Raw genomic sequence first — 27128 nt, forward strand, 5'->3', positions numbered from 1 at the left:
AGGAAATTTTCAATTACAAAATACTCTCAAATGTGCTTTTTAATTTTTTTTATTTTGTCTTATGATCTACCATTCGCGATCGCAACACTCGAATACGCCATCTGGGGAGAGACCGGTTTCATGCCTTTAGACCTTCTCCCCTCCTCTTTTCAGTTGTATAGGAATGTACTACGATATTTTCCCCTTTCTTAATATTTTTCCTTTTTATTTAATAAAAATATTTTTTAAAATTTCCATGATACTTTTCTTTAGAACTATGTTTAATCTAGTTTTCAGTTCCATATAGTTTTTCAAGTTAAAAGATTTTAATCTATATGAAAATCAAGAGAGAAACTAACGTACTTCCTTCCTCTATGACTTTCCACACGCTAATGGGGAAAACATGTGAAGTGTTGCCATAGGAAAAGAGTTCTGCTCAACGCCACCTGCAGCCCATTTCGATCGCCAATTGTGCAGGCATATGAATGGTGCAGAAGTCTTTCGAGAGAATTTCTTTTTTTCGCATGTCGCATTAATTCGTTAAAATTTTCGTTGAAATTCGGGCATTTAAGAGCTTGCAGTGCTTTCTAGTGCAAAAACACTATCCATTTCATAATAAGATAATACAAGTAAAATATTTTTGATTTGGCAGTTTATCGCTGTTTGTGACTGATGAGTCAACCCTTGATGAGTCAACCATTCCTTTCTGCGCATGCGCATTTTCTCTGATTATTCTGTGTGGAGACATTAGTTTTGCCATAATTTTTCAGATTTAATAACTGCAAACCGTGAATCCGTCCTTTAACCCAAGCTGAAAAATAAAAGTTACTACACAATGTCGACCTACGACAACACTAGGTAATAAATTTTAATTTATTTAAAAATGTTCTGAAATTTTAATTATGTGAAATAATGAACACACATTCTGTATTTTAAATTTATTTTTTATATAAATTTTGATCTTTAAATAATAAAGTAACCTAAGTGATCTCGTACATCCATGAAACATGGCTGACAGGCTATTCCTATTGTTAATAGCACGTGTAATTTTGTAGGAGAGGTTGTCCAATTTTCTTTATTCTCAATTTGTCTTTGCGTGAAATGTGTTAGAATTTTTGAGTTATAGAGTTTCTGGAAAAGTTCCCAAATCTTACCTTAGTTTCTCTTACTGTGTTGATCGTGGAAAGTATGAGTTCAGTAGGCTTAGGGATTGAATCCTGTTATTGTCAAATTCTCCTTAAATTGTTGTTTTGTTTTTAATATTGTTAAATTGTGACAATTTTTTCTTCTCTCTGGAAAAATTTTTTTTGTACTTTTTCTGTTAATTTATTGTCTAAATTTGACACGTGCATAGTACGCATCGCGTATGTTTACTAAATCGGTCAGCAGAAATTTGATTATATTAAATTCGCGTAGTTATAGTTTTTAAATTTTGCTTAGTTCTCCCTTAATATTGATCTTACAGATGAATAATTCTTATAGATGAAAATACAGTTTTTTAATCTGTTTACTCTCTTTATTTTTCATAAATTGAGCCTTTTACTGCACTCAGTTTTAAAATTCTATTAAACATAAAGTGGATATTATGAAGGAGATTTATTATACCCTGTTCTTTAAGCATTGTTTTTAGTATTTTGGTGTTGCATTTCCTTGAAATATGCTCACAAATTGAGCATCCACACCGTTTCAATAATTTTAATTTTGGTACAGTCGCATTTTTATAAAGTAGTTCTTGTCATTTTACTGTGGAATGGAGAGTGGTTTCACTGTAATTGAATCACAGCACAGCTTACTATTATGTCAGGACAAAGCTTTTGTTCCATTACAATTTATGATATGCCTTCATTTATGTATAACTAACAAAAGTATCTAAAAATCACAAAGACTTATTGTAATGTAATATATAAACTCATGAGTTTATTGTAATACGTAATCATGATATAACCTTATTTAGATAATCTAGACATATGAAGTGCACGGATACATTGGTGGGTCATTCTCTAACTTTGCAGATACTTTTTATTAATATTTATTGTAATATAATGGAAATCCTCATGCAAAGAAAGTTTGCAGTGGGAAAATACAAAGTAGATAGTATTATCATGATTTATCAGGGGTCTGTCCAGGCTGAATTTACTACCGTTTAGCGGTACCTTCACAAATTCAACTTAAGAAAAAACGGTAGATTCACAAATTCAATTTTAGGAAAAACGGTAGTTTCACAAAATACTTTTTCTTAAAATTTTATTTTTGTATCCTTTAAGAAACGATAAATCCATATCTTTACCATATTTTTGTGTTTATTTTTAAATATAATTTTTAATTTTTCACAAAATAGGTACCTCTAAGAAAAACCCAGACAGACCCCTGTTTATGTAAGATTGAAGAAAGTCAGTGTTTAGTTGTATGCATGCTGCTCCCACACCGCTATGTGATTTTGAAAACCTAATATTATTACAACACGCAAGTTTCAAATCGCACATTTAATCAATCACTTATGACACTCTTCACTTTTGCTGATATTATCATAAATTTCATGAACATTATTACAATATTAAGACCCAAGATTTATATCATGCATTTAATTTTGCCTTACTTAATTTGTGCTGATTGCATTGTAAATTAAAGTAGTTTTTTAATCATATTTTCCGCATCATTTGCGCTACATACTCACAGTTTTAAAAATTCTTACTATGAGATTCAAATTTTCAATTGCACATTTCGAAAATTATTTATTGCCGCACTTTACTCGTGCTAATTTCATTGCAAATTGAGTAATTTTTAAAGAAAAATTAATGCAATGATTTCATTAGTGATTATTACGATCCCTTCACTGTTAACAATGATGCTAATACAACATGCAAATTTAAGTAATTATTATTGGATACTATTTTTTAGTGCATATTTCCTCGTAAATTAAAGTTGCTTTTTCTTCATTTCAGTAGTTTGCACCATGTACTTGTACGTGATATTTTGAATCCTGATATTTTAATGTTATTACAAATTGAAAAATTCTAAAACTTGAGGACACAAGTTTTTTAAACTGCTTACTCTTAAGTCATTTATATTGTTTTAAATTTGTTTTAGCTTAGATGATTCGGTAATTTTTTTAGGAAAAAATTAAAAAGAAAACGTTTGCGATTTAAAATTATTAAAATTGGAAATAAAAATATCTGAAAAATAATACTAAATATTGAATTTTATTTTGTACTATAATGGATTTGTTTTAATTTTTGGTTTTTGTTTAAACATTATAAATTTTCTTTTATACAAATATTTAATTCGAAGTTATATTATTAAGTATTTAAAAATATTTAATTTTATGTTTATATCTTTACTAATTAAAAAAAACTCATGTTTTTATAAAAATGATCATATTTCCCTTTAATATGACTAAATATGCGTGGGCCCTTCGTTAATCTACCTGCTAGGCTAGGGGTGCACTACCAATGACCTGCGAGCTACATGCGGCCCCCGGGAACTTCTGAAAGTGATAAATAATTTCTTTAAATTGGTTTTTGTTTAAATGTTATAAATTTCTCTTATTAAAATAATTCATTCAAATTTATATTACTCTATAAAATGTGTTTTTTTTTCTTCTCACTTTCATTCTCTAAGCTTCTTTATGTTTAGAATTTATATCCTACTCCCCTGTATATATATATATTAAGTTTAAATTAAATAAATTCAAATAATTAAAAGTATTTAATTTTTTGCAAATATGTTAAGTTTATTGATAAAAATATTTAGTGCTTAGAACACTAATGTTTAGATAAAAATTTTCATATTCGCCTGACTGAATACGCGTGCGGCCCTTCCTTAATCTACGTGGTGTGCATGTGGCCCTTCGCTTAAAAAAGTTGTGCACCCCTATGCTTGGCAAGTGGCCCTTCATTCAGAAAGGTTGTGCACCCTTATTATTATCAAAAATATTGAGTTTGTAGATGCTTTTGGATTGTGTGGGTATATACTTAGTTTTTATCTTACTATGGATATAACATTATCAATTTAGTAGGAAGATGAAATTTGGAATAGCATTTTTAAGAAATAATCTAGATAATAGAAAAAAGTTTTTTGCTGAAATTTCAAATCATTAGAGAGTCTGACACATTTGATTATACATGTAAAAGTACTAATAGTTTAATGTTTTTTGCCTGTGACTTTCTTGCCATATCTGTGTATGGACGTTAAGTATACGCATAGGCTACATAAAATAGTTAATTCTTTTTCTTTCTTAGAAAATAGAAATAACTTACAACTTTATTATTATTGATGCATGTTTTTGACGTGACATAATTATTTATTCTTTAATATTGTGTACTAGCAATTCATACTTGGAGGAAAATTAATGAAGAATTTATCAAGTTATTTAAAATAACTGAAGTTTTGATGATGTTTTTACGTTATATAACTTTAGAATTATGTGAAGGAATGTGATAAGATATGCAATTGGGAAAAAAGGGAACATTTTGTGGTTGCATTACTTTAAGACATTTGAATATTGTGCAAAGGTGCCACTCTTCACTCCACCTGTAGCCGAATTTTATCGTTAATAACAAAGCATTCAAAAAAACCTACTCTTCTAGATACAGTGTTGCCACAGGTGAATAAAATGCAACGATTTTTAGCTTGAGGCCACAAAGGTATATTTTTAGGAAAAGGATATATGTAGACTTTCCATACCCCTAGCGATGTTTTTTAGCATAAATTGGGTTGAAAACGTGTGGCCCGTGAGATCTTGTGGAACACACTGAATTTCTTTTCTTAAAAAATAAAAATGTTAAAAATTTTTAATTTTAAATTTGAGTAGTCACTTTTTAATGTGTTCAATTTGCACAGATTCCCTCGTAAGTATACTTCGTTTCTCGATCACCTTTTCAAGTGTCCATGCTGCAAAATTCTGATAATTTTAAAGAAACTATTACGATAATTGAATTTCGAATTTGAGTAATCACAATATATATATATATACAGTACGACCTCGAAAATCCGGACTTCTGAAATCCCGAAATCTCTAAAATCCGGACTCATACGTCCAGTTCCTCAGAAAAAATTTTCAAAAGAAAATTTTTTAAAAAAATCGCTTAAAATAAAAATTTTAATGCAAAACCACAACTCTTCTCCAACAATGAAGCAGTAGAGGTAGAGGTGGGGTGTGAATGACAGCTCATAGCTGATAAGGACATTCCAGTCATTCTTATCAGCTCTGTATGGATAACAAAAAATATAAAGGGGAATCCCCCTCCTCCTGAAGGGGAATCCCCTCAGAAGGAGGAATTCTTCCATCTCCTTGTTTTTCCCCCCTTGTGATGAAAGAAAACTGGTTCTTTCTTAACCTTGAAGCTTAGGAAGCGAGACAAGTTCTTTCATCCCCCAACAAAAAAAGGATTAGTATCAGCTGGTACAGTCTAGTCTAGAAGCATCTGTTTCGGTTATAAGTTGAAATTCAGCTCGCGTTTTAAGCCTATATTTTTAGTTTTAATTGCTAATATTATGTTATCTAAATAATCGATTGCGGGGATAAATGACGAAAGTTTGATTTTTAATGTCTTTTATTTATTATTTAAAGAGTATATTTATGTTAAAATTGACATCGGAGGTCTACACACGCGTGATTAATCGCGAAATCGGCCTGGCGAATTCGAAACTTCGATAACTCTCAATTCAAGTAAGGTATCTAAAATCCGGAAATCCGGATCTTCCAAACCCCCCAGCAGTCCGGATTTTTGAGGTTGCACTGTATATATCAGGTGGAGTAAAAAGTTTTCCGCCAAAGGGAAATGTGCTAGCAGCAGCCATTTCCGTGGTGGTTAACTTTTTTTGAAACGGGCTTTTGTATTTTAAAGCAGAAAATTGGAACTACACAACTGTGTAATTTGTTTGTCAAAACTTTATCATCTTGTGCACCAAAAAATTTCTTAAAATGTAGCTATCACGTTAACAGATCAGACCCATTATGTACTATGAGTTCCGAAATAAACTAAGTGTAACTAAATGCCTCAAGAAAATGTGTGAAAGTTTAGGTTTCAATACTGTTTCTTATGAGGATACAGTAAAAGTTTGGTTTCGAAAGTTTAATACTGGGAATTTCAACATTGAAGATGAACCACGTTCTGGCCGCCCTATTGAGGTTGATTGTGACCAGTTAAAGCAAATTATTGTTCAAGACAGAAATTTTCAGCATGAACTATTTCGTTAGAGCTTGACATTTGCCAAAAAACAATAGCAAATACTCTCAAACGCATAAATCTAACAGTTAAGTTTAACCGTTGAGTGACTCGCGAATTGACTGCTGAAGACAAGAGCAAGAGAAAAGCGGCCTGTTTGGTTCTGCTCAGAGATCAAAGAAAAGAGGACGTTCTGGACAGAATTGTGACCTGTGATGAAAAATGGGTATACTACAACAATACTAGCCGTAGAGGAGGGTGGTCAGCATCCGGGGAATCCGAAAGTTCGGATGCAAGACGAACGCTAACTAACAAGAAGGTCCTTCTCCGTATCTGGTGGGATTGTCGTGGAATTATCTACAAGGAGTACCTTAAAAGCGGGTAGGCTATCAACAGTACAATATACAGCAATATGCTAATCAAAGTTAGCAATGCGATTCGCGAAAAATGAGAAAACGAGCTCAGAAGGAAGGTGATTCTCTTTCATCAAGGTAACGCTTGGCCACATGTTAGTGCAATGACCGGCATGACGCTCCACATGTTAGAGTGGGATTTGATGCAACATCCACCATACAGCACAGACATGGCGCCTTCGGATTACTATCTGTTTTCAAATCTGCAGCTGCATCTTGATGGCACAATTTTCCGTTCAAATGACGAGGTCATAAATGAGGTCGATTGCTTTCTCTAGTCGCGCACCCCCCAGTTCTTCGCAGAAGGGAATGAAAAGTTGCCAAAACGTTGGCAGACTATTGTTGATTTGAATGGAGATAACTATTCTCATTAGCTTTGCTGATTTTGTATGTGTTGGTCATTTTTCAGGATTTTTTTTTTGGCGGAAAACTTTTTACTCAACCCGATATATATATATATATATATGTATATATATATATATATATTTGCAAAGTCAAATATTGATAAAAAGGAAATTTTTTTAGAAAAAGCAGGGTTTTTTTAGTGAAAAAGTATTTTTTGAACAAATTCTGGTAATTAATAGTATTTAATTTTCTGTAAATATACTAATTTTTTTTATATAAAAATTTAGAGCTAGAACACTAACATTTATGTAAAAATTATATTTGCCACCAACTTAACTAAATGGATCATGGTATATGGCAATTAAGTTATTAAATGAAATTTTAGTCTTATTTATGCTGAATTTTTGTTCTTATTTAGTGCATGCAAGTGTTCTAGCTCTATTTTAATGCTTTAGGTTAAACTATTTTGTTCATTTTTTTTTTCTGTGGCTTTCCTGTAGATATAGAACTGACTTTTCTTTCCTGTCAAACAGGAAATAAATTTTCTGTTTAGATTTAAAGTGTAACTTTTACCAAAAAGATATTTCTCGTTAAGCATATTCACGTAAAAGAAATATTTTTAATATCCATGTACAATTTGATGGAGAATCAAAAATTAGTTCACGTTAATGAAGTTCTGCATTTAACAAAATTGGGAGTTTGAAAGCCATATGGATTTAAAATAAATTGTTGCTTCCGCTTGGATTCTGCTTTTGTCAAATAATAAGAATGTTTGTTAATGAGATCTTTTATTATAAATCTTGATTAGTATATTATGCAATTCATTTCAGAAATGGTCCAGATTTTGAGAAAAATGGTGAGCAGCCACATGAATATGATGGCCCACCTGGAATGGAAACCAATGGTGTTATTGTTGTAAGTGGTATTTCCAATATATTACCTATTCAAATTGTAATGAAATGTGACCTAATGCCTACTTCTTGAGGCAGCTTTGTTTTTTAATCTTACAGTATTTTTTTATATTAGTAAATCAAGCTTCTTGATAAAAAAATTTTCTCTCATTATTATGGGATGAATTAAATTCATTATAATAATCCATAATAAACCAACTTATACGGTTTCGCCTTACAGTGTACAATATTTTACCCGTTCGTGCAGGCAAGCACACGGCTGGTTGCATATTTAATTTTTTTGCAGTTCTTCACAACTTGCTTATTTAAATCCCGGACTCAAAGATTTACAAAATTTTAAATACCAATTATGAAACTCTTCACTTAAAGAAAAGAATCCAAGGCAAGTTATAATAGAGTTGGTTTTGGAAGCAAATCACGCGAAGCGCAAACAATTGGTAACTAATGAGAGCAGATAAGCGCTTCGGCGACAAGCGAAAGTAGAACCTTTGATATATATAGGATCACATGACCAGCAATATTGATAGATAAGCAATGCTTACTTATTTTGCCCCAAGGTTAGAGTTTCTAGAATTAGAGCACTTTTCAGCAATGGTGATGTTATTTGTGAGTACGATTTGGTGCATATGGATTGCAGTGTGATTTTGTTTTAAAATTTTTAACAATGCTTCCTCAGATATTTATAGAATTTTATTCTAAAAACTTTCCTTGCATAATTAAGTCCAACAAATTTTAGCATTATGCGTATTCGAGGGCTAGATTTTAAAATAGCGCATGGCGGTAAAAGCGATGTAAATAATTATATACACACGAAGAGACAAAGATTTGGAGAAATGTGTGAATAAAAATTTAAGTGTTAAAAGTATTTTGCGCCTGAAAGTGATGAAGATGTATTACGGGCCAAAGTGTAATTTACGTCGTTCATTGTAGGTCATAATCTATCGATTAGTATTGCAAGATCATGCAGGCTCATTATTTAATAAATGTTCTCTGAAAGCGATGTTGCTTAAAATATGGTGCAGGGCGAACGGATACTGCTGCTGTTGTGTCAAAAATCGCAGATGTTTCAAATGCTTCCTTATTGAAACTCTTCAGAAACAAGTGTATATTGTAATTACTGATGTACAGTACAAATGTGCTACTATAGTTGTGTCTTTGCTTCAACAAAAAACCCAGCAAAGTCAAGGTAGCGCTACTTGCAGTGCCAAATGTAGATGCACAATCTACCTACTAGTGTCTGATTATTTTATAATTTCTTATTCTATAATAAAATAGTTGGTCAAGATTTAAAAAAGGGTTTTCTGCTACTGTTTTCACGATGAATTAGTCATAAATACATGAGGTTTTATCAACTATCGTTTGAGATTTATTTTTTTTTATGCGTAGACAACTTGCAAAGTGGGACAAGAAAGAAATATATAATATTTTTCAATGTGTATATGCGTTGATTTAGGAAAAAAATTTCTTTTAATAATTTTTCTTTTAAATAAAATTTATAAATTTCATAATCATTAATGTAACTTGTTTGCATAAAAAAGAGTTTTTTCCACTGTGTAAGAAACTTACCATCCCTGTTCCTTGCTTTTTTTTAGAGTAACTGGGAAGAAGTTATTGATAATTTTGATAATATGCACCTTAATGAAGAACTGCTGAGAGGCATCTATGCTTATGGTTTTGAGAAACCTTCTGCAATTCAACAGAGAGCTATTATACCGTGTGTGAAAGGTTTGTGTACATTAAAATATAGATTTAATTTCATCCGAAAAAAAGAAAAGGACTATTTTCTCAATTGTGTTTCACATGTTTGCAGGTCTTGATGTTATTGCACAGGCCCAATCTGGTACTGGTAAAACCGCCACTTTTTCTATAGCTATTTTGCAACAGATTGATACTTCTCTGAGAGAATGTCAATCTTTAATTCTTGCTCCAACAAGGGAATTAGCTCAGCAAGTAGGTGTATTTTTAGTGTTCTTTCTTACATTAATTTTATTTTATAATCGTTATGTGTCTTATGATCGTTAAACCTCCAGTGAAGCATAATCAAAAGAAAAACATTCTTATAAAATTAAAATAGTACTAAGTACTCTAAAATGGTCTTTGTAACAAAATAATAAAGTTTCAGATAGTTCCCAATTTTTTTTCTCCCTTTTTGGTCATGTTTGATGGCTTTGCACCAATCCTGTCATTTTTCTCCTTTTGGTACATTTCTGTTTATATATTTATATTAAATTTTTTATGGTGTGTTAAGTGTAAAGCTATTACAATGTGATATAAAACAATACTTGTTGTAAGTGCTTGGAGTTATTTTTGAGAATTTTTATCAGTGTTCTACGAGCGACGGCATGCGCTTTTACTGTATCAGAAGGTGATGGGAGTCTTATTTTTCCTATATTCTGATGTCATCAGCCGAGATAGGGAAACTAACTGCTTTTTAGTGGGCGTGGCTAATCGAGCAATTTTAAATATTAATTACAAAATAACTAGTTAACCCACTGAACTGAAATTGGTGTCTATCGTCATAAAATGGTTTGAAGTTTTATGTTAAAAAATACAATTCAGGTTCCTCATTTGTTGTTAAAAAGATGGTTACTTTTCATTATTCAGAATTAGAAGTGTGTTGTATACTGGTGCGAATTCGCAACTTCTGTAATATAAATCACAGAACAAAAGACTTCCTTACCTTTTGTTTGGAGCAAAGATATTTACACCCGGGTCACTGCAAAGAAGGTTGATTATCAATTGTTATGAAAATTTATAGGTTCTTAAAATATTTTTTCTTTTTTGTTGGCATTTATACATTTTAATATTTAATTTGTACATTTCTAAGGAGTATCACTGGAAATATTCTGTGCATTCTCTTCAAATACATGATGGCCAAAAAAAAGCATATTTAAGAAAAACAGGAATGAAAAATTAATTTGCCCTGCAGTGCACAGAATGCTGTCAGTAGATGCACTAGATATTTGTGCTAAACTAATGGAAGAACTGTGTCAAAAGTATATATATCTACAGGGTATCAGGAAAATCATGGGTATCGGTATTGAACAAAATTTGTCATGATTTTAACTATTTTTTTAAATAAAAAAAATCATGGAAAGTCAAGGATTTAGGTTACGGAAAAATCTAATTTTTTAAATGGAATTTACTCGTCAATTTCACAGTTCCGAATATCTGAATTTGTAACAAAATATCCGCAGTCATATTTTATTAAAATATAGAATGTTTTTATCATGCTCTTAAAAATTATGGTAGTCTTTCAAAAAATGAGAGAAAGAACATCATTTCTGGAGCGAATTATATTTTTAACTTCCCTGATATCAGAATTATCTATTTATTATTTATGTTTTTTGTTTTATCAATTTAAAATCCTAGTTTAGGCTTTTTATATTACTTTTACGAAGAAATAAAGCAGGTTTAAATAATTACATATATCTGACTGTGTTTAGTTGTTTGCTTTTGAATTTCTTTTACCTATTTTATTGCTTCAACTCTTCCTTTACTGCTTTTTAAGTTTAAAATCAATAAATATGAAATTGCAGAGTATAACAGTTTTGGTTATACCTATCATTTCAGTTATTGTTATTATAATACTTTTTGTGTTTATGTCGGAGAAAATATAACTTTTAAGTCGTGAAAAATTCTTGGAATTAGTCATGAAAAGTTATGGATTTTAAATTCTAAAATGTAGCAGATGTATCTAACTGTTGAATATTTGAATCTGAAATATGTTCCACTGATACAGTATGAACTTTGCTGAATTAGTCTTTGGTTGATTATTATTAATTGAACAAAGTCATTTTCCATTTCTATATTTTAAAAAAATTTGATTTCTATTGCAGGCTTAAAATCTTTTTTGTTATGACTAGGGCCCTATAAATTATGCGAAGATGCGGAAACCCGCATAAATCACAATTATCCGCATAATTTACAATTTTCCGCGTAATCGCAGCATATCTGTATAATTTTTATTTTTCTGCAAAATGTATTCGTTTACCAGATAAATTTCTCCTTAAGGGGTTTTTTTCAATTGAAATATATCTTCCTTTTCAATTCCAAGAATCTTTTTGGTCAGGTGGTCAGATCTTTCCAAGAATCTGACAGAGGTGGATAAATTCACAGGAAACTTTAAGAAATTGTTCAAGCATTATCCTGCAAGAAAGCGCCGCTATTTAAAGTTTTTAACAGATGACAATAAGAAAGCTAAACTTTGTCCAGCACCAATAAAGCAATAAAGACACGGTGGAATTCCTGGTTTAAATCAGTGCAATATCATGCTGAATATTGTAATGTTTACATAGAATTTTTTAGCAGTGAAATAAACCTTACTCCTGACACTGCTTCTCTCTATCAGTGCAAAGTTTTGGTGGAAAGCAAGTAAGTTTGCACAGACTTTCAGTTCATTGTAGAACACGCTCAGATATTAATGGATACTCTTCTCTTTTTCGAAACATGTGGTGTATCTATTCACAAAGCTTACAATAAGATTTTTGATCTGCGGTCTAAACTTCGATGTAATTCTCAGGCATCATACTCACGAAAAGATTCACACAACGTATTTCTTCAAGAAGTGTTTCACAAAACAATTGCAGAGTTGAATACTTACTACTCTCCAGAACTAGACGTATTCATAAAACGTGGGCCCAAGTTTAGTCAACCTGCATTAAACTTAATGAAAGCTGCTCGAGTTTTCAATCCAGAACAAATTGTCAACCTCAGTATTGAAGACGACGATGTATTCAAGAATATTCCAGGAATGAGTGGTCAAGATATAAAACTCGAGTATGCTGCTTACAAAGAATATGTAAAATAATGTTCAGACCAGGACTTAATTAGATTCTGGAATTCAGATGTAGTCTCCGAGAGATTTCCAGAACTTACAAAAAAAGCAAGACAAGTGGTCTCAGTGCTTCCTAATTCAGTAGATTGTGAAAGAGCTGTATCCTGCTACGGCCAAATTTTTACGAAACAAAGACAGAGTTTGAAAGAAGACGCAGCTTCTGGACTAACTTCTGCATGCATAATTTTTAAAAGCCACCACATCCTTGCCGCATAATTTTCATAAAAATCGCCGCATCCCAGCCGCATAATTTTAAAAAAATTTCCGCATAATTTATAGGGCCCTAGTTATGACTAATGTATGTATACATATTTCAGGCATATAACTTAAAGTGTATCATCTAAAAATGACTTTTACATTTCTCTATAGATTCAGAAAGTAGTGATTGCTTTAGGTGACTATATGGGTGCTCAGTGTCACGCTTGTATAGGTGGCACTAATGTTCGTGAGGACATTAGGAAACTTGAAATGGGAGTGCATGTGGTAGTTGGAACTCCCGGGCGGGTTTTTGACATGATCAACAGGAAAGCTTTAAGTAAGTAACAATTCCTCATTTTGCATACATTATACATTTGCAAGGTTGTCAAGTTTTAGCTAGGCTAAAAGCTACTGTAGTAATTTTTAAAATGTCATTAAGAAATGTTTTGCTGCAATAAAGTGTACTCAAAGTAATTCAGTTATGCTATCATATTAGAGTTAAATAAGCAAAAACAAATTTCATAAAAACTTCTATTTTCATTGGTATTTTGAAAACAGAAGATTTTTATTTGAATTATTCCTAGCTACATGTTGCCAATCCCTAGTTATAATATTACAGAAGATTGACAAAAGAATGCTAATTTCCTCTGCATGGTAATAAATTTATTAAAAAAAAGCCAATTTCAATTATTTATTATTTCATAAATGCACTATAGTATAATCAAGGTGCTTAGTGTTTATGCATAGTGAAAAGCCCTTAAAGGTGCTTTTTTTAATTTGGTATTTATGAAAAGTGCTTAATTTTCTATCTTTTAAAAAGATTTTATTTTTACTGTTTAGATTGTCGTTCTAAATTTTGAAATTGCGTGATTTTCATAATTTTCTCTGCAATATTTATCAGAAACCAGTTGTTTTTATCATGATTATGTAAAGTTTTTAAAATTGTTTTTGTTAATAAACTTTAAACGATAGGAAAAAAAGATTTTTTTTTACTACACAAATCCTATATTTATTTATCTTTTGGAAAGTAATTAAAGATATTTTTGAGTCCTTCAAAGTACTTGAAAGGTGCTTTTTTTGTTGAAAAATCTAATTATGCACTGTATAATGAGCATAGAAAATGCTATTTGATGCCACAATAATATTCATTTATTAATTCTTAAAAACCAGTCTGATCTAAACTTTATTTAGTTTAATTACAACATGAATTTTAATAAATAATGTGCAACATTGTGTACATATATGTATATATATTAACTTATTAATGTAAAACGGAATACATTATTAAAAAATTTAAATTTGTAAAGATACCTTAGCAGCACTGTTTGCATAAAAAATTTTTTTTTTTAGAAGTCTCTTTCATAGCAATGTGTACCTTCTTTAGACTTAATTATTAACAATTTTACTAGTGTTTCATCAGACATGGATGAATGGAACTGGGTCCTATTTTTTTTGAAAAGCTCAGGAAATGGTAAAAATAATGAATTTGTGAAATTCTTTCAGGTAACCCACAGCATCTAATACATTAGCTAAAGCTGCAACTTGTTGGTCCATAGGATCAGATGAAGTGTTCAACTTGGAGGGCGTTAAAGGCAGTCTCTAGTTTATCTAAAGCTTCATCTTTATTTTTCTCTAGAAAAGGAAACTTTTCAATAAAGTATCCTATATTAATAGATAAGATTTTGAAAATTTTTTTGGCAAAATATGCTACTTCAGGGTGCGTAACGTTTTTAAAAAGTTCTTAAAGTAGGGTTGCCACAGGTGACTAAAATGCAACTATTTTTAGCATTAGGCGACTATGGCAACTTTTTTTGCCTGAAAAGGCTAAAAAAAGGCAACTATTTTCAGGAAAAGGAGACTATTGGGAGAATTTTCTGTAATCCTAGCTATGTGTTTTTTTTTATTTTTAAACATGAATTGGGGGGGGGGTGTTTAATGAGGAAACCCCCACAAGATAGTTTCTGAACACACTAAACTTTTTTTCTTTCCTTAAATTGAAAATTTTGAATTGCAACTTTGAGTCTTACTTTTTAATTCGTTCAATATACACGGACTCCATTGTAAGTCTATTTCATTTCTCTATCGCCTTTTCAATGATTATTGCTACAAAATTCCGCATGATTAAAAAAAAAGAAAGAAAGAAAGAAATTAAATATTACGATGCTTGAATTTCGAATTTGAGTAAGCACTTTTCATATATATACATAAAACATTTACGTTTATATAAATATTCTACGTTAATACGTTTATATAATATTCTTATTTAGGCAACTAATTTCTTTGTTTTTGGCTACTATTGTCATGTTTTAAGCTACTAAAATCAACTATTTTGTTCATTTTTTCAGTGGCGACCCTGTTAAAGGTGGTTATTTGTGATTTTCGTATTTTAAAAGCCTTTAAAGTTGCTTTTTCATTGGGTGTTTTTAAAAAGTGCTTAATTTTTTCCCTCATGTTGATTTTCGCTACAAATTATGCAGGACACTGTTCACATTGTTCTAGTCAACGCTTTCACAATTAAATCAACCCCAATCTATTTCTGTGTATCGTCAGTCCGTAGCATATGAAAATGCCATTCAATTTACATGATTCAAAAATTTTAATAAATGCTAAAAAGCTTTTTTTTTTTTGACTTGCTGGTTAAGACCAGATAAAACCGTCAATTGTCAAAAACTTTGAAATCCTACCTAATTGTGTTTTTTACAGTGCTTTAATTATTTTTTTAGTGCTTGAAAAGAGCTTAAAAGGTGCTTATTTTTTGTTGAATAATTTGGCTATGCACCCTGTACTTCAGCATTCTTATGTCATCATTTAGCGTAAATTTCTTAATGTAATCACAAGGAGCTACTAAAAACTTCCTAGACTCTGTGTAAAATTTTGTTTCTTCAGTTGTCGATGATTCCAATATATTTAATGTGTGGGAGAGATTCGTTGCAGAAATAGACATTCAGGCAGCTAAATTAAGATGACAAGGGCATCCGATAATACTCACTTCATTTTGCACGTCTTTCAAAATCTTTTGTTCAGCATTTTTGACACCGCTATGTATAAATTTGCTGCTTCATAGCTAAAATCCTCTACTCTATTCAGCACAAACTAGTTGTGAAAGTTTATAGCTAGCATTACTTTCTGCAAATATCTCGTCAGTGGTTCTTCTCATAATAATGATATTGGTCATAATTTTGACATTAGTTTGCTAAAAATACTTCCAATAATGGAATGGTTTTGTTCACTTTTGCTACCAGGTCTTGTTGAACAGGGTATAAAAATTTTAAATCCCGGCAAAAGTTTTAGGAAAACATGAAAAAAAAGCTTACAATTTTACTCACAATATGTATGTTTAATTTTACTGGGGTGTTTTGCCTAGAGCTATTTTTGATAATAATCTGTACAATTAATTTTGCAGGAACTGATCACATTAGGATATTTGTTTTGGATGAAGCTGATGAAATGCTTTCCAGAGGTTTTAAAGATCAAATTTATGATGTATTTAGGACACTTAATTCTAGTATACAGGTAAGCCTTTTAATGTTGTACAGTTTTGTATCTACACTGTATTAGATTCTAATAAAAAAAAATTCTTCTAAAATCGTAATTCTTTTGATTCTGATTTTTTTAAAGAAATATTTAAAACACGTGTATTAAAATTTAAAATATATGCATATTATGGAGTTTAACAAGTGCTTAATTTAGATTGTTCTATTTCAACCTGTGAGAAAGATTTAATTAAATCAAAATTGTGAGCAAATTTTTAAATTTTTTATTTTTGAAATTGTTTTTTAAGTCAACTTCTATTCTTTAATAGAACCATTCATTACACTGCTGCTTTAACACATCACTTAACTTGTTTTGATTTTGACTCAATATCATAAAACTATTAAAGATAAAGCTCCACAAGTTTTGCAAGTGCATAGATGGCCTTTATTTTATTTGAACTTGTAATATGAAAGTTTTAATTCAAAATTGTCTGAAAGTCTTTTTTTTTTAAAAAACTTTTTTAGTCAATTTCTATTCTTCACTAGAACAATTAATTACATTGATAACACTGCTTTGTTTTGCAAGGTATACCCTCACCTAGAAAGTCATGGATTTCAATATTGAAGAAAATTTGTCATGAACAGGGATGAAAGACTTCCGCAAAGAAGCGGAAATCCGCTTTTTCTCCCAATTTTAAAAATTTCCGCGAAAATGTTCCAAAAATTAAATTTTTTTGGAATTTGTCAAATTATTACTAAATTCCCCCCTCGCTACTGCTGAAACATACTTCTTCCCCTCTGCAGCAGCCTACCAAGAATGATTTTCAGTAGGAAATGGGCGGAGCTTCAGCAGGTGCGACGTTGGCTTGACAACGGCGACTTCCGCTGTAAAGAGGAAAAGATGAGGTTGTATTCTTGGCAGTTTCGGTTTGTAACACATTTTAAAGTCACGCCTGCGCTCTTTATAGTTCTTTCAACTCCACTCGTTATTATTTTTGACCGTTCCTGCAATTATACATTCACGCGTTTGTTCATCATTTACTCTTGTTTGTTTTTCCGCGTGATGCTTTGTATGATGAATGTATTTTAATGATGGAAGTAAATTTGAAAGACGAGCATATAGTGTATGATCGATGCTGCTGAAAAAAATTAATTCAAATTTGAATGGCTAAATAATACTGTCACAGTGACTAAAACTGCTAATAACAATCTAACAGAAGATATTGAGGTGAAAGTTGGCGATTGCTTTAAAAAAATCGAGTTAAGCGGTAAGAGGATTTGCGGCTATATCAGATCATATCAAGAGTAAGACACGTGATGAAAGAAAAAACAAAGCGAGAAAATTTCATTTTGCCCTTGAATTTTCCAGTCTACGTTTTTTGACTTCGGCTTTTTCAGCCTCTGTAAGTTTAGGCCTTGGTGTTATTTTTCTTTTCTTCCCTTGCTTAAACTCTTAACTTTTGGGACCGTGTCAATCAGTTAGGACCCTCTTTATTTGTGATATTCACTTGAATTAGTATTGAAAACTATCCAGTTTGAACTGTAGGTTAGAATTTGATTCTTAATTAAAACAATAAAAACAAAAATTTTGTTCAAATGATAAAATTCTCTTTTATTTACAACTCAAGAAGTATTTTATGGGATCTCTCTGGTCATATCTCAAAAATAAACTCACAAATTCAATGCATTACAAAATTAAAAGTGAAAAAAAAGAATTCTAAAAAACCATCAAACAGTTGAGCAACGCATGCACACTGTTTACTATTACTCTTGATTATTGTAGTTGAAAAGCGAGAGGACGCCATCAAATCCAAGTAATTTTTTTAAAATTGTGTGTTCTCTAAAATGTGTTCAAAAATGAAAAATATGTAAATGTGCATATTTATTACAGACCTTGTATATAATGTTTTGTAGGTGATATTACTGTCTGCCACTATGCCTGCTGATGTACTTGAAGTTACTAAACAATTCATGCGAGAGCCAATTCGCATCTTAGTCAAGAAAGAAGAGCTTACTCTGGAAGGTATTAAGCAATTTTATATTGCTGTGGATAGAGAGGTAAATTAAAGTGTCCACTGTTGTTTTCATTACTCTATTAATCAGTGATCTTTGATTTCATTTATTTATTTTTATTTTTAAAGGAGTGGAAGTTAGATACATTGTGTGATTTATATGAAACTTTGACCATCACTCAAGCAGTCATATTTTGCAACACCAGAAGGAAAGTCGATTGGCTCACAGATAAGATGCGAAGCAAAGATTTTACTGTTTCTGCTTTGGTAAGTCAGTTCATTAACTTTTTGAAAACTTATTCTTAATTAACTGAAAATTTTACATTATTATACTAGTTGTGCAAGTTGTTTTCTTCATATTGAGAAGGCTAATTAACTATCTATTTACTGTAAATATTTTGCTAATGTGCATGAAAAGTTAGCAGTTGGAGCACATACATTGCTATGCTGTGGTTTATGCATAAGAATAAACTGTTCCATTATTTTATTTCTCAAATATTAATGTCTCCCCCCCCATTTTCATCATGCTCCAAATATCTGAATTTCTAACAAAATCACCTCTCAGTCATATTTTTATTAGAATATAAAATTATTTTATCATGTTGTTCATTCAAAAAATGAAAGAAAAAACATCAATTTTAGAGCAAATTATCTTTTAAACTTTCTCTTCTGTGATTTAAGAATTTTTATTATTTTTTTTTTTTAATTTTATCAGTTTAAAATTCTAGTTGAAGCAAACCAGTCATTGGCGAATTTTTTTTATTCCGAAATGAGAACAGAAAAATTAGGAGTATTTCTTTCCTTTCTGATGAACAAGAAAAGTATCTTTAGAATATAATTCTGCAGGGGAAAAAAAATATTTGCTAATTTATTTTATTTTTTCAGCTATTTTATTGCTTCAACTCTTTTTTTACTCTGTTTTTTAAATTTTAAATCTATAAATATGAAGATGTAGAGTATAACAGTTTTATTTATAGCTATCATTTAAATTGATGTTATTATTATGCTTTTTTAAATTTATTGTTGTTTTTGTCAGACAAAACTTAAAGTCATGAAAAATTCTTGGAATTGACATGGAAAGTCATAAGTTTGAAAATCTGAAATGTAGCAGTTATCCTGTACATTGAGTTGCTTTTAAAATTGCTTTTGAATAACTAATGTGTTTTTTTGTGTTTTAGCATGGAGATATGGACCAAAAAGAAAGAGATGTTATCATGCGAGAGTTCAGATCAGGATCTAGTCGTGTTCTGATTACTACTGATATTTTGGCTAGAGGTATTGATGTACAGCAAGTCTCTCTTGTCATTAATTATGATCTTCCAACAAATAGAGAAAACTACATTCACAGGTAAGCACTACTAAGTAAATTTTCACTTTAAACAAGCAGTAAAATTTTTATTAGGATGCCATAGAAAAAGTTAGTTCAGACAAACTTAAAGTAAGCCATGAAAGTTAGTTCAGACAAACTTAAAGTAAGCCATGAAGTTTCAAATACTGAAAGGAAAGTTTTAAAATGAAAATAAATTATGAGGTGATAACTTAGGATTATTCAACTGAGTAGTTCTCTTCTAATAATCTGTTTGAATTTTAATATTTGGAAGTATTTTTTTTTTCTGCAATTGAAATTTATGGCAAATTATAGGTTGCCTAAACTTTTTCTTTCTTTTAGATTTTAAATTTGTAATGAAGGAGAAAGAATTCTTGACTCAAATATTATTTAACGAATTTAATCCGTTAAAATGTTAGGAACTGAAACTATTATTGATAAACTAACAAATACATAGAGAAATATTTTTTCGAAGTTGAAATATGCAGGGTTTTGATCACACAAAAAAAAGAAACTATTATTTTTATTTATTATTATTTTTTTAAAATATAAAACTTGACTTCTGTTAGACATTACAGGCTTTGTGAAAATGTTATCTTTTTCTACTAATAAGCATAATTCAATTCAGAATTATCAATAATAAAAAAAACCTTAGTTATATAAAATTTTCTTTTATTTGTTACTGCTGTATTTGTGACCTTACTATGTTCGATGTAACATATTTGAGGAAAATCAATTATTTACAATTACAGTAAAAAGTCCCATCATAGAAATGCCAGAAGGATTTTTCCAGATAATAGGTCTTTAGGATGAACATCAAAAAATTCTTATTCAATAAAATTTGCTTTTTATTTGTTGTTACAATTTGCTTTTAATGTACTTTAATAGTAGAGTCAGTCACACTATTTAGTTAGCGGTTTGTGCATTTACAAGTAGTACAATATATTTATATTCTAAAAAATAATCCGATTTGTTTTTGAAAAGTGTTGACCTGATTTCACGTTTATCCTACTGGTATTTTAATGTTATGGATGCTGTAGACATGTGTTTTTTCCAAAGTTTATTAATGAATTTTATTTTGCTGTTTAATTATTTCGCTTAAATTTTAAAAATGCTCTGAAATTCTCTTACTCAGGGTTGTCGCTCAATAGAGAGAATAGGAAAAGATCTGGAAAATACAGGGAATTTAAAAATCATCCGAAATAACAGGGAATTTTGAATTTTTACTTACAAACTGGGGGAAAAAAATTTTTATTTCTTATTCTGATTTAATGCAGACTTTTCCACAGTGCAATCTATATATTTTAATATGATAGTTCAGCTATATTATATTATTTAATTTATTAATTATTTGTTTTATGTCGAGCTGTTTATTATTTTTTCAAGTTTTTTCTGCAACTAAGATTAGCATCGTTATTCTAATATAGTTCGTAAGAGTGCAGTGAATACCTGTTTCCTCTTAATATATTGTGTACAACCCTATGGCAGAATTTTTTCGGGCTTTTTGCGACAAATTTTCCCTAGCATTAATATTTTTCTTTAAGATATTTTCAATTGTATCAATTACTAATTTAAGGTAACATAAATGTTGTGATTACAGAAAAAAGTATAGATTATAAGTTTTTAATTGTGAGAGTAAATATTTTTTACTTTTAATATTATGTGTGCTTTCTCTCATTTTGTAGGCGGAGAAATGCACTAATTATTTCCTCTTTTGAATTTTGTGAATCATTACAAAAATTTAAATAATAATAAATTGAAATTCCTACATAAGTTAAAAAATCATTAACTCTGTACAGTAACTCCAAAATAAAAATCGACGCTGAAATCACACAAATAGGATTCTTTAAAAAAGAGATACAGAAATACACAATCTTTCAACTTTCACTATTTCTGAATTTTTTATTTTATATTAATTTAAAATTCCAGCTGAATCCAGTCGTTACGAACTTTTCTTTTTAAAATGCCAAATGAGAATAGAAAATCTAGTTTTTCTTTCCTCTTTGATGCGCAAGAAAGACATCTTTGAAAAATAAATTTATGCTTAAAAGAAATTCCAAATTTTACCCTTTCCAAATAAAAAATCTTTCTGCAAAAACTTAGTAATGTTCTGAGGCAACGTTGCCTTGTCACCTCAATTCTGCCACGGGCGTGTAGAATATTTGCAAGAAAAGAATTTTTTTTTTTCAGATATGATTAGCAACCCTGAGAGTTTGTCCTGAAATTTAAAAATTGTTTTGTCTGCCCCCTGATTGTAATTTTTTTGTTTCAGGATCGGAAGAGGTGGTCGATTTGGTCGTAAAGGTGTGGCTATTAACTTCATAACAGAAGATGATAAAAGATCACTCCGTGATATTGAACAATTTTATAACACTCAAATAGAAGAAATGCCTTTAAATGTAGCTGATCTAATTTGAAGAGGATATTTCATTGTATGTGGGTGCATTATTCTGTGCTCAGACTTTGATTTAAGAAACAGCATTTTTCAGTAAACTGAAATTTATTCAAAACAGACTCTTATACAGGTTGGCAACTAATGAGTTCTCCTATCTCATTAATAAGCTGTCCAAGTTTTTATTTACTCTTTGTGAATTAATTAAAAAAAAGGAATCATTATAAAAAATTAAAATTTTTTTCTTCTTTCAGTATTGTATCATAATGTTCGACTTGAAAAAAAATTCGCGCAGAACTATTTTTATTATTTGTATGATGTGCTTTTTTTGGGGTATTATTACTTAATTATTTAAACAGTTCTCTTTTTTTTTAAAAACTATTAGTGTATGTTTTACTTTACAATTCGGTGTCAGTTCTCTTTCTCTGAACTGGTAAATAATTGTTCAGAGCAGAATGAGTATTGCTTTTTTTTCCTTCCATTGTGTAAAGTTGGAATCTTGTAACAAAGATAATTGATTAAATATTTTTTATTTATATTGACTTAGTTGTTTATTTTGTGTAATAGTTTTGATTTTTCTAAAAGTAAAAGGTATTAAAATAGTTACAATCTTGGTTCTGTAGAATCTTCAGCAGTTTAGGTACAGATGTAGTTTAGGTACATAGCTAACTCTACTGAATTTTGCCAGTTTCTTCAAGTCTACTGGTTTAATTAAAATTCTCCAATTTTTTGTAAATTTTGCAGGAGCCTGTTTAGAAGAAATTTGGGTCCGTTAACGGACCCTTCACAAAATATTTTAACTTAAAAGCTATTCACAAAATAATTTATCTTTTAATTGGACCCTTCACAAATTTGTTTATCTTCATTATTTAATATCATTCATCTATCTAAGTTTTGTTTTCGGCAGATGCTTTTTCCTTTATTCGTCCGAAATGAATATTCTGCATTCAGCAGTATGGGCTAAATACCAAATATTTGTATCTTGCATCTCTAATTTAGTAGCAGCAATTGCTGTTGAGCATAATCTTGTATGTCTATACAATTTAAAAACTCATTGAAAAAGTTTTTTTGCAATAACAGGACCCTATTTTCACAAAAGCAGGACCCCAGTTGAAAGAATATGACTTAACGTTTATTTTATATTCACAAATTACGAGTAATTTTTTCACAATTTGACAATAACGGACCTTTCGCGAAATGTCTGGACAGATCCCTGATTTTAGAAAATTCCCTAAAATTTAGCAAGTTTCCTAAAAAAATCCCTATTGAAATAGAATTTTTGTACAGATAATTGCTTGAATATTTAAATAACTATTACTAATACATAATGACGTGAAACTCATTTATATAAACCAGTTCAAATTTTTTTTTTGTTCTGAAATGTTTAGATAATTTTTATTCAGAACTCTATTTTTAATTTAATTAAAAAAATCATTTATCTTAGATGAATTAAATGCTTATTAATATTCAAAGTTATGAGTAAACTTACATTTCAAGTATACTTAATGTCAATCATAACTAGACAATATTGCAGTTTCTCTATTTTGATGACTATAAAAAAACCTTTAAAATTCTCTGTATATTTAGTACATTACGCAACAAAATTCTCTGTATATTGAGTACCTTATGCAACAATTATCATGAAATTAATATTTTGTAAAATCTACTGGATTTTTTCCTATGTTGGCAGCTGTGTAATGATCTGATTTTCTAAGCAATAATCTTAGTAGTGTAGTTCTATTTTTAAATTTTTTTTTTCTCAAGAGAGATGACCACTTTCATTTTAATTGTGTATTTTTGTTTAATTAAAATACATACAATAGTTGAGAATTTATCTTACAAGTAAGAAGTTTTCTGACCACAGTTAAATAAAAGAACAAATATATTTTTTTTTACACAGAGAATTGTCTGTAGATAAACGACATTTAAAATTGCGTCCAACAAGTTTTTGATTTGCCTTTCGGTGTGGCAAAATATGCAATTATTACGAAGGAACCCAAAGTTCCGATCACTCGATATTTGACCATACGTTTCACATGTTAACTGTCCTGCATAGGTTGATGGTCCTGATTCCCCCCTAAAAAATGGTATATTTATTTAGAGAAATGTTTTTGTATCTGATTAATAGCACTTGTTGATGGCATAGTCATGGTTCATATTCTATCAACGTCGAGTAAGTAAATATTTGTCTGTTTGGCATTTTTAAAAGTAGTCTATGTACACTGTTCCAAAATATCTGATTTTTTCTTTAGCCCACTTTGAGGCCTGTACACTAACATGAACAATTATAGTTGAATTTATTAGCTTAGATTTTTATACGCTATTTATGAGCAAATATAAAACAAATGACAGCACAAACTCCTATTATATTTCAAATAAATTTAAGAACTGATTTTAGAAATTAAAATTTATGAGAACTGTTTTATTCAAAATGTTTTGCTTACATATTAAGGAAATGCAAAGTTTGAATCTGGAGAAATAGTGCTTATTTTTCCCGTGTATTGAATAACTTTCCATATGGACACAGACAAAAAAAAAAAAAATTGCAGAATATAATTATTTGTGAGGACATTTGTTTTTTTGTCGGATGATTTTTTCTAATTTGTCTGATTCTACTGATGCTGCGTATTGAGGAAAGAATGCAATCCTTATTTCACCTTTTTAAAGCCTAAGACCAGCCAGGATACGAATAGGGGTTTTGTCATTCTTTATATTGCCGTGCAATAGAAGATCAACAAAAGATACAAAATGCCTATTTTTACCTGTTTAGGGTTTATCTGTGATACTATACCAAATTCAAAAGCAGAAAAAGTTGCAAAAAAAATTTCAGATTTTTTTTTTTGAAATTCTGTTTTACAGGGTGCATAGCATTTTAAAAAAGTGCTTATTTTTGAATTACGTTTTTAAAAAGCCCTTAAAGGTGATTTTTTTTTTATTCGGGGTTTGGAAAAAGTGCTTATAATTCTATATTTTATAAAGAGATTTTTTTCTTTGTCGTTCTAAATTACAAGAAAATACATGATTTTCACAATTTTCTCTGCAATCATGTTTAAGATTATGCTATTTTCAGGGTATCCGCGCACCTGGAAAGTCATGAAAAATCATGGAAAGTCATGAATTTCAGTACTGAACAAAATTTGTCATGAAAAGTCATGATTTTTGCTGTTTTTTTGAAAAAAATCATGGAAAGTCATGGATTTTGGTATTCCAGTGTTGCAAGTACTGCGCCAATTGTGAAAACCTGGGCCTATATGCTCCAAATTGAAGTAGTAGGCTTAAATTGCCCCGATCTGAGCCAAAAGGGATATTTTCCCCTGGGTATCGCCAAGTCACAATTTTGCGGCAACCAAGCTACTGCTATGTGATGGGTTGCTCTGGATTCAGTGGGAAGGATTCTTGCACTCTCATGTACAACTCTGCTTCATTTTACAAGATATTCTCAATTTCAGGTTTCATTTTCCACTCTCTGAAATGGAACCGAAACTTCCCAGGAATTTTCGGGGACCGACTAAACATTGCCAAAGTTTAATAGCAAACGAAAATTTTATTTCTCTTGTTTAATTTTATTGTTATTGAAGTGCCATCGTCTTCGTCAATGGCAAGCTTATGGCCTTCTTGCTCTATTCTATTTATAGAATAGTACTCATGATCTTGGAATTAACTTGGGGACCATTCACTAAGTACATATTTTCATGTTGATCCTCAGAGCAGTCAAGAATCAAAAAGCTTCATAACCTCAAAATTTCCATCTCCCTTTTATTCATTTAATTTAATAAAGATAAAAATTGAGTTTCTTAAGTGTAAATTTTTTCTGAGGGACCATCCACTTATTGCATATTGTTTTTAAACATTTATTACTTTTTTTTACTAATATTTTTTTTATACTTATTGCATTTTATTATAGCTTCAATACTCATTGAATTTGCATTTAAAAATTATTTTCTTTAATCATTTCATTAATGAAATACTGTACTGGGTAACCAATTTTAATTTTAAAAAAATTAGGGGTCATTCACTAATTTACATTTGTAATATAAATTTATTAAAGTTTGCTTAATTCTTTACATATTTTTATAAATTCCGTATGATCAATATTAATCTTGTTAATGTTTTATTGAATATACTATTATAAATAACATTTTTTTAAATTTTAAGAAAAATATACTCAATAACGTTAAATAATAGTTAAATTAATTAGAGTTTTAAATTACCTTTTACAGAATTAAATAAAGTAATTATTAATTTAAAAAATAGTATGAGCCACTTAATATTGAATTTATTTAAATTGCTTTTGCCAAAAACTCCTTTTTAAGTAATATTTCACCTATATTAAATAAATGTTTATGTTTTTTCCAAACTGAGACACCATTGATTCACTTGCTGTATTATAAAATGGTGTCTCTAGTTTAAGCATTGTTAGGGCGTTTTTTAAAAGAGTTCTGCTTTTCTTAGTTTGACAGGAAAGGACTTAAAATCTTTGGATGTAGAAAACGCAGAAATTTGGCAATATTCAAATTTAATAGATGTTGGACTAGATACCACAAATACGATGACATCATTATCTTCTTCAGTAAGAAATTCTATGTATTTAGGTGCCAGGTCTATGGCACATGCAAAAAAGTTATTAAAAGCATTGCCTCTTGAAAATAGGTTACTATACATCTTAAATTGTTGCATCCTGTGATGAGAATGGAATTCTATTAAGGTAATAAGATATCTGGCAACAGTAACCCCATTCATTATAAAACCTGAAGAGGCATGTTTGTTACTGTTACGTGTAGAACCAGAAGGTTATTCTTGTGACTCAAATGAATATGCACCAATTGATGAGTTTTGGAAAAACTATTTTGTGAAGAAATATAATTTGGGAAATATCAAATATTCTCTTATAACAAAGCTTTTTAAAGCTCTTTTGTGCATACCACATGGGAATGCCGATGTTGAAAGAGGTTTTAGTACTAGAGAGGTTTTAGGTTTGTTCATATGTGTGAATAAAAAGCTACTTGACAATAGGGCAAGTTTAAATTTGCATAGTGTTAATGATTTGAGACAAGTTGTGTCACTGGGGATTTAA

General features: G+C 30.1%; 1 protein-coding gene across 1 annotated transcript; it reads left to right on the forward strand.

The window, feature by feature from the left end:
• The first annotated feature begins 777 nt into the window (after positions 1-777).
• Positions 778-22596, forward strand: LOC107448507 (eukaryotic initiation factor 4A-I). Its single transcript, XM_016063738.4, has 10 exons — positions 778-837; positions 7735-7819; positions 9408-9540; positions 9626-9765; positions 13022-13187; positions 16254-16363; positions 18238-18381; positions 18465-18602; positions 19514-19683; positions 21935-22596. Exons 1-10 carry the CDS (start codon positions 815-817, stop codon positions 22077-22079), a joined length of 1254 nt encoding a protein of 417 aa, XP_015919224.1. The 5' UTR covers positions 778-814; the 3' UTR covers positions 22080-22596.
• Positions 22597-27128: the final 4532 nt, after the last annotated feature.

The sequence above is a fragment of the Parasteatoda tepidariorum genome, chromosome 6 (genome assembly GCF_982258835.1).
Source record: "Parasteatoda tepidariorum strain Cologne lab strain chromosome 6, Ptep-v5.0, whole genome shotgun sequence".
Classification (NCBI taxonomy): Eukaryota; Metazoa; Arthropoda; class Arachnida; order Araneae; family Theridiidae; genus Parasteatoda; species Parasteatoda tepidariorum.

Excerpts from the sequence above, each read along its gene's own strand:
- LOC107448507 (XM_016063738.4), top strand. The coding sequence starts at position 815 with ATGTCGACCTACGACAACACTAG. Across the intron at positions 838-7,734 it reads TCGACCTACGACAACACTAG|AAATGGTCCAGATTTTGAGA; the intron begins GTAATAAATTTT and ends AATTCATTTCAG. Across the intron at positions 18,603-19,513 it reads ATTTTACTGTTTCTGCTTTG|CATGGAGATATGGACCAAAA; the intron begins GTAAGTCAGTTC and ends TTTGTGTTTTAG.